Raw genomic sequence first — 13,205 nt, 5'->3', positions numbered from 1 at the left:
AGTTGTTTTATTGTTCTAACTGACCAGGATCAGCCGTTAAATTACACCAAAATTGATCGAAGTATCTTTAGTACTACGAGATTCAAAGAATTGCAACTCTGCAAAACCAATTGCTGCTTGCACATAGAAAGACAAGTCTGAGCGCTCCACTGGGCAGAGCAAGGGAAAATTAGACACCTTATAATACGAGTCAGGATTCTGAAGTATTCTTGACAATGAACATCAAATTGCAAAGTAAACTATCAGGTTAACATAGCAGGAGTTTGGGAAAACTTCATTAATTGATAAAAATCTAAAATGTCTGTCGACACAAGTTGCAGACTTGCTGAAGAGCACGAGGAAGATAGGGAGAAGCTGCTGAAGCACTCTTTTCTGTGTAAGCCCAAAGTACTGAAGCTTTGCCATTAATCATGCAGCTCTAGAGGTAAACTAGATCCTGCTGATAGCTGATTTGAAATTAAGACCACTGACAGAACCCTGCCATTCCCTTTGTCTTGGATATATGCCTAATTCCCCCCTTTTCTTCCAAAACAAATGTTATATCTGCCTAGATAAATCACTTCAAAGTACAATTTTATGTAAAATAATTGTAAGGCTGATCAAAAATCATGAATCCCGTCAGATTTGTTGCTGCAATTTGTAAGTATTGCATTCCTTGCACATGTATTGTCAGCGTGCTGATTTGCATTTCCCTCCCGAACTTGCAGCACTTCATTTTCTTGAGTGTACAGCCGAGTACTGGGGTAAAAAAACGAGCATGGAGGTAGGCAACTCTTACAAGAGGCAAAGCCAGTGTTTAGTTATGAATGAACCATGATTTTAGATTCACAGAGAGATACAGCCCAGAAAAAAAAAGTTATTCAACCCACCAAATCCAAACCGATGATCAACCACACATTCTCATCTGTGAAATTTTGATCAGTTATCGCCTTTGGCACTTGCCTCAAATGTCTCTCCCTGACTACGAATTCTATTCCCTTCATTTCTCTTCCAGAGATTATAGGTCCATTCTACTTAATCCTTTCTCCCAAGACAAACTCTGTTCTGAGGAGTCAAACTTGTAATCCTTTGCTGTATTGCTTCTAAAACAAGTACATCTTCAATTAAATTGCATTAGATCAGGTGGGTTCTCAGTGAAGCCCTCTGCTGTTTGCAGCACTCTTGCATTCCTTGTAAAAACAAAGGCGACATCTGATTTGCCCTAAATTGTTTGCTGGTGACTTTGTTTCTTGTAAAAGGAGATCTCAAATCTCTCCAAGATTTATAACACTCATCCTGCTGTTCCATTCTACATGCCAAAGTGGATAACTTTATATCTGCCATCTGCCGTCTTTTTATGCACTCATTTAAGCTGTCTGCTTACCTTTACAGATACTGTGTCTTATCAACAATGCTTGCCATCTTTTCTTTCTATTATTAATTAACTTAAACACTCCACATTCAGTCCCATCGTCCATTCAGCCAAACTCTGCTGGTTTGCAGGCATTTCACCGTTTAACTGCTGGGTTCCCCAAGGAATACAAAATGGGGTTGAGTTTTGTTGGGTTTCATTATGCTGGAGATTTGCCTCTTCCATCCTGGCTCTTCGTTGATTTCAATTGTGATTCAAGGCATTTAGTTTAGGGCAAGGTTACCTTTAATTTTTCGAATTGATTTTATCTGTTTTTAATATATTTAAAATATATATATATTTGGTTCTAATTGTATAAAGCAACTTTAAAATGATTGAAATTCATGATAATTATGATGGAAAACAATGTTCCAGCTTATATTTACCTCTGACCAGGAATGTTTTGTAGATTGGCTTCTACCCGTACCATACAGTCCCAATTACTGTCCGGATCTAACTGCCTATTTTGAGAGCTGGTAGGGCCAGAGTGAATTGTACCCTGCATCAGCTCAGGTCAATTTAGATATGTGTGGGCCATGCACAGTAATGCCTGACAGCAGGCTGTGGTCCTGTAAAGCCTGATCTATTGAGGATTTTTAGTTACTGAGGTCGCCGCAAATCTAAAGCCTACCAGACACAGTTTACTGACTTGAAAATAACGCCCTTATCTCAACCCATAGTTTAATTTCTGTGAACAATTATCGAGCCATCAGAAAACATTGGCATTAACCGTTGCATCTGTGACCTTTGCAGCCACAAGATCCAAGTGATTTGTTAGCCCCTAATTCTGTAACTTTTCTCAGTACTTTTTCCTTGAGTGAAAATGATCAATTAATATTTTTCCATTTTTCCAAATATTTCAACATGTCAAGTGTGCCGGCGTTCTCAATCTTGATGTTCTTGAAGCCATATGTCTGTATTGACAATCTATCTATTTATCTCTATTTATACCACAAATTTATTCAAATCTGTTATGAATGCTTTGTAAATTCAGGTAAAGAGTCCTTAATTTTGACCTTAGGTAGACAAAAATGCTGGAGGAACTCAGCGGGTGAGGCAGCATGTATGGAGAGAAGGAATAGGCGACGTTTAGGGTCGAGACTCTTCTTCAGACTGATGTCGGGCGGGGGGTGGGCGTCGGGAAAAAGAAAGGAAGAGGCGGAGACAGTAGGCTTGTGGGAGAACTGGGAAGGGGAGGGGAAGGAGGGAGAAAGCAAGGATTACCAGAAATTGGAGAAGTCAATGTTCATACCACTGGGGTGTAAATTACCCAAGAGAAATATGAGGTGCTGTTCCTCCAATTTGCGCTGGGCCTCACTCTGGCAATGGAGGAGGCCCAGGACAGAAAGGTCGGATCCGGAATGGGAGGGGGAGTTGAAGTGCTGTGCCACCGGGAGATTAGGTTGGTTATTGGGAACTGAGCAGAGGTATTGGACGAAGCAATCGCCAAGCCTGCGTTTGGTCACACTGATGTAGAGCAGTTGACACCTGGAACAGTAGATGCAGTAGATGAGGTTGGAGGAGGTGCAGGTGAACCTCTGCCTCATCTGGAAAGACTGATTGGGTCCTTGGATGGAGTCGAGGGGGGAAGTAAAGCGACAAGTGTAGCATTTCCTGCCGTTGCAAGGGAAAGTACCGGGGAGGGTTTGGGTGGGAAGGGACGAATTGAGCAGGGAGTTACGGAAGAAACGGTCTCTGCGGAAAGCAGAAAGGGGAGGAGATGGGAAAATGTGGCCAGTGGTGGGATCCCGTTGGAGATGGCGAAATTTTGACCTTAGTTGTTTCTGTTTTTTTTAAAAAGGAGGAAGTGATAAACCCAGTACATACAGATCGGATAGTCTAATTTTATTTTTTACCAAATTATTGAAAAGAAAATGGTAAACCGTCTTATTGTCTCTTTAGAAAAGCACAGATTTAATAAGGGGTAGAACCTAGGTTGAATGTCCTGTGTCAGAATGTTGGTGTAGGAATGTGTAAGAATCTGGTAAAAAATAAAAATAAGAGGTTGAATGTCTTGTGGTGAGTTATTCATCTCCTGACTCTCCAAGGCTATTCCAGCATTTAAAGCAATGCCAGAAGCATGATGGAATACTCTCCACTTGCCTGGATGAGTGCTGCACCAATAAATCTCACCGAGTTTGATATGAAAAAGGACAATGCGACCTGCTTGATTGGCGCCCCATTTACCACGTCAAATATTTGTTCCCACAGTGGCTGTAGTGTGTTCCACCTGCAAAGTGCACTCCATTTCCCTGCCCTGGCTACTTTGACAGCACCTCCCAAATGCAAGACCTCTAACATAAAGGAGGACAAGGGCAGCAGGTGTATAGAAACACCATTCCTGTGGGTTCCCACACATCGCCGACTAGTAAATCCATTGCTCCCCTCCCCTGTTGTTGCTGTTCTGAATCATGGAACTCCCACCCCACGGTTCTGTGCAAGTACCTTCACTAAAAGGATTGCAGCAGTTTAAGATGTCAGCTGTTCTGCGGCAAATGGGTTTGAGAAATAAATGCAGGACCCTGCCAACAATGAATAAAATAAACACAGAGCAACACATTTGACACAGTGCCTCCATCGGTAGAGGTCTGCACCAAATGGGTAATAAAGACTAGTGGATTTAAGATATGTGGATTACACATGAGTTGTGTGGTTAAGTTCAGATATAAATTGTTTGCTTTCAATCATTTGAACAAATCATCCCAAGAATAAACATGAAAATATTTGAGGAATAAGAATTCATTATTTGCACCCTAAATTTAAAACAGACTTTCTGAACGTGGCTGTAAAAATGGTTAAAATATCTTTCTAGCTCAGCTGATGTGTTCACATTTTTGCTACATTGCTCAATGGCCATTTAGGAACCCTTTCCAAGTGAACAAATTCTCCCCTCACCTTCGTGCACTCTGCAGGGGAAAGGTACTGATTAGTGGAATACGCAATCTTTTCTCACCTTTTTCCCCCACCATCATAATACAGGGCTTTTACTCTGAAAGATGTAACATTATTATATCGATAAACAATGCTACACCAATATGAAGACTTCACTGGAAAATGTAAATTTTTTCAACCTGTGAGCCAGAGTATGATATTTTTATATCCATAGCAATAAAGAAACTGGGCAATTAAAAGCAATACAAATAATATACATTTGAGCAGATTATCAACAAAACATAAAGCGCATTTCAAAATCCTTACCCAATAAATATATACATCTTTCTTCACTAAAGAAAACTAAAAATCATGAGTGAATAAGAAAAATGAGTGATTAGTCACTGTAGATCCTTGGAACGTCATATTAGTCGATATGTATGTACAGACCCTTGGACCTGAGAGAGTGTCGGTGAAATGAAAATAAATGCAAAGCCCAGCAAATGGCTTCTTGTGCCTGGTTTGGCAGAAAATGATACTGCAGTAAGCCCGTGTTGCAAAGGTGGAACAGCAGTAGAATGTACAGTGTCCACTTTAAATAATTTGTAAAATAAAATACTTTTCAATTCCAAAATTTTGAAGTGCATTATAATTGATTTTAAATGATAGCTGATGGGGTGAGGAGGAGATGGATGGTGAAATTCACCCACAGAAAGTTTAGGGTATAATTTGATCATTTATTAGCAGGTTAAATCTAATCTCATTAATGTGCATTACAATCGTTTAAAGGCATCATAATTGTTTTGAAATGATCTGGTCCTTCTATAAAAATCTCAAGCTTGGAAAACCTGATACTTATTTGAAGATATGAATAAATTGAGCACATACGTCCATGCAGGCACACACACACCAATATACGCACACAGACACGCACAAAGAATGGTGCTGAATCTGCTCAGGTCCTGTTTTCCAAATACGTGGGTGTTTGTCACTGGATTCTTTAAACACAAAAAGAAAGTGACAAGGGCAGTCAGAGGTTCTTATCTATCAATCTCTTTTTTCTGTTTTTGCCCATTCCGTCGTCCTTCGAAAGTGCGATTGGATTTATAAATTCTGAAACATAATTTGCGGTGCAGCTGTCAAAAGGTTGAGGCAGATACTGTAAACTGTACTTCATCATGAAAGTATATATTATAGGGCATACATTTGTTTCATTGAGGGATAATTAAAATTGGAAGCACATGGAACTTTGTTAGTTGTTGTAATGCCCTTTTTTAAATAATTCATTCACATAACGTGGACATCACTGGCAAAGCTGGAATATTATTGTCCATTCCTAATTGTCCCTGATCTAAAACAGCAATTAAAAGTCAATCACATCAGTGGATACAGAACTGAATAATCTCCAGGCTTCTTGAAGGATATTAGTGAACCTAATGATAATTTTATAAATCACTTAAGATTTAAACCAATATCTTAGATCAGATTTAAATAGTGTGTGCAAATTGTACGTTAACCATAACTAGTGCACATGCTGCCAAAAAACTGTAACTACAGGAAGATTAGTCAGTATCTGTGAAAAGAGAAACAAGTTGTTATTGTTTCAAACTGAAGATTCTCCACCTGAACTGGGAGAGAAAGCAAGTTGGTTTGAAGAGAGGATAAAACAAAATAAATAAATCTGGCCCAGGTTGCTGTGAAACTGGCGACCTTGATCAGCGATATTCCCTTTGTCCATCTCTCTCCCACCCTCTGCAGATTAAAACTGGTGTGTTTTCTCCAAATTCCAACATAGGGTCATAAAACTAAAATGTTAACTCTGTTTCTCTGTGGGGGAAAAAAACCAAACTGCTGGATGAACTCAGTGGGTCAGACAGCATTTGTGGAAGAAATTACAACAAACAGAAAATCTTTCCTCTACAGATGCTGCCTGACTTGCTGAGTTCCTCCTTGTAGTTTTAATTTTCGCTCTAGCCTCCAGCATCTACAGTCACTGTTTTTTTATATGTCTGAAGAAGGGTTTCGGCCCAAAATGTTGCATATTTCCTTCGTTCCATAGATGCTGCTGCACCCGCTGAGTTTCTCCAGCATTTTTGTGTACCTTCGATTTTCCAGCATCTGCAGTTCCTTCTTAAACTGTTTTTTTTTATAGACAGGTGCTGCTTAACCTGCTGACTATTTCCATAATTTTCTGCTTTTATTTTAAATTTTCATCATCTGCATTTTTTTTTAAATTTACTGCCTAACATATTGTTTCCTGACACTCAGTGCTCACAATTAAAATAAATATCTTCAAATCATCGTCTGAAGAAGGGTCCTGACCCAAAATGTCACCCGTCCTTTTTCTCCAGAGATGCTGCCTGACCCGCTGAGTTACTACAGGACTTTGTGTCTATCTTCGAATGACTTCATAGACTTTCTATTGACAACCCCCAAACATAGCTGCAAACTCTTCTGTTGAAAAGCTTTCTGAGAATTTGAAATTTCTCAGACTTTCACCTCTCACATCTTCTTGACTTCATCACTCCTTAATCTCAGACCTACATTTTGGTGTTCATACCCTATATCTCTCTGCATCTATAACATTTCCTACTTTTCAAACTTCCTTTAAAATCTAATGACCAAGCTATCAGACACTGCTCCAACTATTTCCTCGTTTATCTTGGTATTGTTTTAATACATGATAAAAACATTTTTTTCCCCACTGGCTCTGCATGAAACCTGTTGCATTTGTGAAGTTGATGCAGAAAGTGTCATTCATCATATTAATATCGTGGTTAAAGTGGAATAAACTAGTTACTACATCTCATTTGCTGTAGATATTATTCTTACTATGCTTTCACTAGTTTTTAAAATCACCTACCTACCCCTCCGAACACCAAAAAATGACTGCATGATCAGTTTGTTTTACAGAGTGTTTGAAGGTTGCGTGATTTAAGAAGCACTGCAACAAAAATATAGATATCATTTCTGTACGCACTCCTCAAACTGTACGTTCATTCATACATCTCAGAATATCATTATTGATTAGATGTGACAAAGTGATTGATAATATATAGTAAATTGAAAGCAGGAATGACCATTAATGCATAATGAAAGCCACCGTTGCTAAAATGGTAGGACAGCGATCAGTCTCTGATAGTTAGTGATGAATGTTCCAGTGTCTGCTGTATTGAAGCAGCAGATCCTGAGCTGATTAAAGTGCTTGGTGCATCAACTTTACTACCCCACCTCCTGGTATCAGCATAAAGCACAATGGCACATTTATGGTTAGACCGTGTAGGACTGAGAATTCCTTAATCACCACCATTCTTGAGGATCTAATTTAATGGTTTAACATGGCGCATTTATTTCTTTTGACGCAGGTCTACTGCCCTGACTGCTTGCGGGTTTATGAAACTGCAATTCCGTTTCAATCCATCCTGTCGACATTTAGAAAATTCTAAATTAGGCAGCTAGTGCTCTCTGCATGCTAATGCTGGGTTAGAAGCAGCATAGTCAGCAGATGGATTACGGCAGTAAAATTCAAATAACTTTTACAAGAATAAGATTGCTATTCATATATTACACCAATTGAAGCAAGCAGAGCATTTTCAGTATAGACTTGAGCTAAGGCAAACATCATTCAAACCATTTGAACAAATCCCTGGCTTTATGCTCAGGTTTTCCCTTCATACCAGACAGGAATGTGATTCATCATTTAATAGTGTTGATTTCATTTCTGAAAATGATAAAAATATTCAAAGATTTCTTTCCCCAGCTGCACAATCTTTTCCTGATACTCAGCACATTGAACCACCTTTTAAAATAAATCACCAGAAATGGAAGATGATCAATAGAAACATTTAATATACTGATGTTTAACTCTTTCATTGCCACATGTCCTTCAGTTAAGACACTGCAGCAAGAGACTGCCAACAAAAAAAGCTAAGTCTTCCAAATGGAATGCAGCGTTTGTGAAGCTGCCAGCAGTATGCACTGTTTTATAAATCACTCAAGTCTTGAGAAATGCATTCCATTCTTACTGCAGAAGTTGTTAAAAGGTTATTGCCACATAATATGCTTCAATTCTCTCCCTTCTCCCCTATTTTGGGGTCTGTTGCAGGTATTTTACAATCCTTTGCGTTGCACTGCACATTCCCCCTCACATCCGGTAATTCTTGTCTCTGTTCTTTCCTCACACACACTCTCTCTCACAATCAATCACTTACTCACTCTATCCACACATACGCGTGCAGACACACACACACACGGCAAGATTATGCTTTGCGGTAATTAGCAGACTCATCTGACTTCCACCATTTTATAGAATTCACAGTATCACAGCATGCAGAAAAGAGTGTTTATAAATAAACAGAAAATGTCTTGAAGTGGAACGAGCCCTCGCTGGTTTCATTCAGATGAAAAGGTTGATGTTTTTCTTCAATTATAAATTAATTCAACTCTTCTCAAAAAATCCCTTTTTATTGCCTTTTAACATTTTGGCACAGTACAAATTGGTGCTTTTACAAGATAAACCTGTAAAGTCATATTTTGGGGCTTAGAAAGAATTTCCATATAAATATGTTTGACTGCATCCTCATAGCATTGGCTTTAAAAATTACAGAATGCCCTTTTTAAACTGGTCAGCTCATTTTTTTTTTCCAAAGTCACGAAAGCGTCTTGAACAGCTTTCTCTTCTTAAACATAAGTTACAGGTTAGAAAATAGTTTATTTTATTTTATATATATATATATATATATATATATGTGTATATATATATATATATAATCACTTTTTTAATCAGCCATGGTTGCTTTGATATAAGCATATACAAGAAAACAGTCTTGGGGTTTGCACTTTTTACAAAATTCTGACACCTTGTGCATTCGATTGCATATATATATATATTATATATACACATATGTATATTACATATTATATATATATTATATATATTATATATATATATATTACATACATATATAATGTACAGGTCAGATCTGAGTCTCCTGGACCTTTTCCTTGGTATGTGTCTGTATAATAAATGGCTCAGGTATTGTGGTGTTGAGCGAGTTACCCAGGCTGTTCTCTGTCCAATGAGCCCCATGTGCTGGTTTGTACGTGTTATAGTTCATGTGGTCGTGGACTGAGGGTACGACAACAGCTCCTTCTGATGGCGTGAGATCTTCCTCCATGTTAATGATCTCTGTAGTCCTGGCTGCCGCCACCGTGCTCCGTTGTTGGTGCCGCTTGCGAAGTTTGTAAAACACTATGAGCATGGCAGCTGCCAGCAGTGTTACCGCCACGAAACATCCGATGATGATCTTTGTGGTTTTCATGACTTCGTCCAGGCTGGTGCGAGATGTGTCCATGGCAGCCAGTGTGGGCACCACCACCACTGTTTTGGGACTCCTCGTGCTCTGCAGTAGCACTGTGGGAGTGGAGATGAATGCTGGCTTGTAAGTGGGTGGCGTCGACAGAAATGGCGGAACTTTAGTCCTGACGGTCTCAGGTGTTGTTTCCACGGTAACTGTGGAAAAGTAGGTGTAATTTGACGTGTTGATCTCTGCCATGCTAACTCTGAGGAAGGCAGATGCATCGGCATTCCCTGCCACATTGGTGACCATACATTTGTAGTTACCAGCATCTGTTATTAAAACGTGCAAGAAGTATAGGGTTCCATTGTTAAATACAGACATACGGGGATGTGTTGAGCCATGACTCAATATCGTGTTATTTGGCAACAACCACCGAACAGATGACATGGAGGACGTTCGACATTTCAGTTTGGCCGTTCTCCCTTCAGAGATGTTTAGGTTCTGTGGTGGCTCCAGGATCACTGGACGAGAGCATTGGAAAGTGCCTTGCTCCACTTCTGTCAAGTATCTGCCCCTCATGTGAAGTGGGGCGTGGCAGCGGCCACAGCAGGTAGAGTTTGTGGGGATGTACTCTCGCAGCCACCAGGTGAGCCAGAGGATATCGCAATCGCAACTCCATGGGTTGTGGTGTAAGTGCAACTCCACCAGGTATCTCAGTGGTGCAAACAGATCATGTGGCAGTGAAGTAAGGTTATTGTGGGCCAGATTTAGTTCCACTAGTGCAGTGAGGTCATCAAAGGCATTCCGCTCAATCAGATTGACTTGCGAATTCATCAGCCAGAGCTTTTTTAATGATTTAAGCCCCTGAAATGATCCTGGTTTAATTGCAGGGAAATGGTTACTGGACATTTCCAGCTCTTCTAACCTCACCAGTGGTGTGAGATTTGGCATGTCCTTCAGGTTGCACATCCCCAGGTTAAGGTATTTTAAGTTAATTAAGCCCTCGAAAGCACCATCCAAAATGTATTCTAGTTTTCTAAGCTCCCCCAGATCCAGGCGCAGCAGGGATGGCACCCTGTTAAAAGCATATGATGGAATGCTTTCGATGGGATTGTTCCTGAGCCACAATTCACGCAGTTTTGAAAAGGACTCGAATGCGCCACTTGGTATCACAGTCAGTCTATTCTCAAACAACTCCAGTGTGTTAAGGCTAGTCAGTCCATTAAATGCACCAACCTCTATTTGCCGGATGGAATTCCGGCCGAGCTGTAAGACCTCCATGTGGTACAGATGTCGAAAGGTGTCTGCCTTTATAAGCTGGATGTTGTTTTCCATGAGGTTGAGGTACCGGGTATTAGAAGGGATCCCTTGAGGGACCTCTTTGAGTCCACGGCGAGTGCAGACGACTTTGCTGAAGTGATTACTGCAGGAGCAGATTTCTGGACAACTCTGTTCTCTGTTTGATGCTTCGCACATACTCCACATCCGTACCGTGAGGTAGACAAGAAGAACCAGGGCAGCATTCCAGGTGTGATGCACAGTTACCTGCCACAAGAGATTCATGATGTGGCACATTCATAATTCACCATAGTCTGGGAACGGCACTGATTTGAAAATCGGCTCTACCCCGGCACAGCAGGCTACCAGTGCCTGTAGCGATCGACACTGAAAAGGGGAGGGGGTGGGGTTGGGGAAAGAGAGGAGAGCGATGCAATGAGGACGGCCTGTCACACCTACCTCGACAAAAGTGCAGTCCCTGGTTTTCATGCACTAGATACTAGTGCTATTTTCTCCTCTTCCTTTAAAAAAATAAAGGGTTCGCAAAATGGCTCCTAATAAATCCAAACCAGTAGAAAGGACCAACAGAGGTGAGGCCCAATTGGCTACGCAGGTGCATGCATCCTCTCTGCCCCAGAGAGCAGCGCCATCAACAGTCGCGGTTTTTGTCCTCTGAGTTGAGAATGCTGTCGAGTGCGCTCCATCGCTGATAAAGCATCCAGGCGCTCTGCTTTGTGTGGAGCGCTTCCTCTGTATCTTTTTCTCCCACTTCTCTCCGCCGCCGTTACCAGTCTCTTTCTTGGTGTAGCTTTGCTCGCTAATCTATTTCACTCTCCTCTCTGCCAGCATCGGCTGATTTTAAAAACAGCTACGAGCAGCATATTGCAGTCAGCAGCTTAACTTGCCAGTTCTCCACCAGTAGACGCAGCAGCTGCAGGCTGCCTCCCGCACAGTTAGCAATAATCCGTTGATTGCTCCAAGGGGAGGGGGGAGGCGATTGGAGGAAGAAAAGATTGCCGGAGAGCGCTCCCTTTCTCTCACTGATGAAATGAAAATCTTCAGCAATGAGCCTTTTTTTTAAATGTTGGCAAAATTAGCATCCTAACAAAAGGAAAGAAAGGTCCTGTTCTCTTCTCACTGTATTTCGTGTGATACCCTTTTTTTGTTTTCAGGTAGTCAGTTGTGGTAGTTTCCTTTTAGTCTTTTGTCCTGTTAATAACGTCTTTGTTGGCCAGTGACTTAACAGCTGCAGCAGAAACCTCTGTCTTCTGGAACAATTTATTTCTTTTTCTCGCGTCTCCCTTTGCAGCCAGCCACACAGACTGCGCTCTCATCTCTTTGTCCTTCACTCAGAACGTGAATGTATTGCTGACGCATGTCGTAATAAGCAGTACATTGGTGTGATGCAGTGCTCTTGTATGTATTAGCTAGCTACACTGTCCCACCAACCTCCCCCTCCCCTCTCCCCCCCCCATCCTTCTCCCTGCCTCACTGTCTTCTCCAGGAGTTTGTTCTAAATGCTTCCAGCCGTGTTGCATTTTATATGAATATATAACCTGTGAAGGGGATAGCAATTTCAGATCTTGTGGTGCTCTTTCTATTTTGGTCTATGCTGAATGCATGAGATGTGGCGGTTGAGTCAAGTAGCAAATATGTTGCAGTGATTTAAGCTAGTTTACTGTCCCGAGTCCCTGTTGGGATAAACATGAATTGATGTTTCAACTGCTGGGGGCCAGTAAACTGCAATTGGTCAGCTGTCTGCCAGTGTTACGTCATCCCTTGTAGTGCTGAGCTGGCTGCTCTGTGGATGGCAAGACAATATGTTAGGTGGAGAGAGAGATGTTCTAGTGTAGTATGGAATGGGAGAAGGAGAAAAGACAGCAAAGCAAAACGGAGTCTTTGTTCTGGACGACTTCACGCAATTAAAGTACAAATATCTCCCTTCAATTTTCATCCTTCATTTCCTCACATGACAAGGACATCAAGGTACTCCACCAATTTAGGACTGCTCTGAATTTTCAGTGTTGTGTTCGGTTGTCTACCAGCAGATGCTGCTTATACTGAGTTCAAAAGCTAGTTTGACTGATGGAGTGTTTAAGAAAGAACTGCAGATGCTGGAAAAATCGAAGGTAGACAAAAATGCTGGAGAAACTCAGCGGGCGAGACAGCATCTATGCAGAGAAGGAATAGGCGATGTTTCGGGTCAAGACCCTTCTTCAGACATGTCAGGGGGGGGGCGGGAAAAAGAAAGGAAGAGGCGGAGACAGTAGGCTTGTGGAAGAGCTGGGAAGGGGAAGGGAAGGAGGGAGAAAGCTAGGAAATATCTGAAATTGGAGATGTCAATGTTCATACTGCTGAGGTGTAAA

At 41.1% G+C, this 13,205-nt stretch overlaps 2 protein-coding genes across 2 annotated transcripts in view; one reads left to right on the top strand and one right to left on the bottom strand.

The window, feature by feature from the left end:
• Positions 1-13,205, top strand: part of snd1 (staphylococcal nuclease and tudor domain containing 1) — a 778,779-nt gene that overhangs the window by 391,735 nt on the left and 373,839 nt on the right. The window lies entirely within an intron of this gene.
• Positions 8,707-12,215, bottom strand: lrrc4 (leucine rich repeat containing 4). Its single transcript, XM_033040016.1, has one exon. The coding sequence runs from the start codon at positions 11,134-11,136 to the stop codon at positions 9,238-9,240; it is 1,899 nt and encodes a 632-aa protein (XP_032895907.1). The 5' UTR covers positions 11,137-12,215; the 3' UTR covers positions 8,707-9,237.

The sequence above is a fragment of the Amblyraja radiata genome, chromosome 21 (assembly GCF_010909765.2).
Source record: "Amblyraja radiata isolate CabotCenter1 chromosome 21, sAmbRad1.1.pri, whole genome shotgun sequence".
Classification (NCBI taxonomy): Eukaryota; Metazoa; Chordata; class Chondrichthyes; order Rajiformes; family Rajidae; genus Amblyraja; species Amblyraja radiata.
This window is presented reverse-complemented; position numbering and strand designations above follow the sequence as displayed.

Excerpts from the sequence above, each read along its gene's own strand:
- lrrc4 (XM_033040016.1), bottom strand. The coding sequence starts at position 11,136 with ATGTGCCACATCATGAATCTCTTGTGGCAGGTAACTGTGCATCACACC.